The sequence below is a fragment of the Aristolochia californica genome, unplaced genomic scaffold, assembly GCF_029961685.1.
Source record: "Aristolochia californica isolate CCGP_79_NKW_82.1479 unplaced genomic scaffold, dmAriCali1.0.hap1 SCAF_1, whole genome shotgun sequence".
Classification (NCBI taxonomy): domain Eukaryota; kingdom Viridiplantae; phylum Streptophyta; class Magnoliopsida; order Piperales; family Aristolochiaceae; genus Aristolochia; species Aristolochia californica.
Window position 1 is genome coordinate 11005342 of NW_027181770.1, and position 1271 is coordinate 11006612.

The 1271-nt window shown below is 42.4% G+C and overlaps 1 protein-coding gene across 1 annotated transcript; it reads right to left on the reverse strand.

Moving 5' to 3' along the window:
* Positions 1–224: 224 nt before the first annotated feature.
* Positions 225–746, reverse strand: LOC137946263 (26S proteasome regulatory subunit 4 homolog A-like). Its single transcript, XM_068792491.1, has one exon. It carries the CDS (start codon positions 744–746, stop codon positions 225–227), a length of 522 nt encoding a protein of 173 aa, XP_068648592.1.
* Between the last annotated feature and the right edge of the window lie 525 nt (positions 747–1271).

Genomic DNA, 1271 nt, shown 5'->3' on the forward strand with positions numbered 1-1271 from the left:
ATCTATCTTGTAGGCTACAGCAAACCCAACTTTGAGTGGACCTTTGCATAACCCTTGTGTTGCAAACCCAGCATGTCCCTCTCTAGATTCACTCTTGTCCTGGTCATAATTTTCAAAAGCCGCATACAAGTGATGTTCTTTTTCCACTCTATTCAAAGGCATCGTTGCTGTTATGAATTCAATATAATCAATTGTACCATTTCCCTCAACCTCAGCTGCGTCCATTAGTTGCTAACTTCATATTCTGAATGGGCATCGTACCTCTTTGTGCCCACTGCATTTATTTCATCAATAAATACAGTAGACGAAGAAAGATCATCAGCCACCCTGAAAGGCTCTCTAACCCTTTTTGGGTCATCACCTAGATGTTTCTGAATCAACTCATGACCGAGAACACGCAAGATAGTGGCAGATGTTGAATTGGTCACTACCTTTGCAAGTAAAGTTTTGCTAGTACCAGGCTCTCCATAGAGTATCACGCCCTTTGGAGGCTTGATTCCAATGTCTTTACAGAGCTCTGGATGAGTTAGAGGAAGCTCAACTGCTTCCTTGATTTCTTGTATTTGAGCATCTAATCTACCAATGTCAGCATCTGATTCCAATGGAGCCTTATCAACCTTCATAACCGAAACCATAAGGTCCCCTTCATCTTGTAGAAGCCCAACTACAGAAAGAACCTTATTGTGCATAAGAATAACACAATTTGGCTCAAGCTGATCCTTATCGACAAAAGACAAAATCCCCATGTAATACTCCGGGCCGACGGAGGAGGACACAATTGTGTGGTTCTCATCGTTAAGCTCCTCTTTATTATGAATTAGGATATTGAACATACCTGCCTATCTTGATAAATCCAAAATTTCCACAAAACCTTAATTCCGATCATTGTGAACACGTTTGGTCTTTTAGTGATCTTCTTTGTGGCCCTCCAGAACAAGATTGAAATCCTCGGAATCATCACGCAATCCAAGGTTACCAGTGAACTCACCAGTAGAAGCATAGACTTCGTTCAAACAGGCATCAATGATTCCAACCCCCGAACTTCCTTTTCGGAATATTGTGGAAAATAGAGTCGACGTTCCAGGAATTTTAGTCTTCCTCAACAGTATCGTCCTCCTCCCCTTCTGGAATTGACATGTCTGGTTTTGGGTTTATTCCAGCCAGTATATCCGTCAACCTACTTGTGAATAGGTCTAGTTGTTGGTGAAGTCTGGTATTACATGCTGCATCTTGCAGCTCCTCTTCTGTCGGCTCGGCTGCTCTGCCTTCTG

Bases quoted from the DNA above. Each gene is read 5' to 3' on its own strand.
- LOC137946263 (XM_068792491.1), bottom strand. From the start codon at position 746: ATGGGGATTTTGTCTTTTGTCGATAAGGATCAGCTTGAGCCAAATTGT.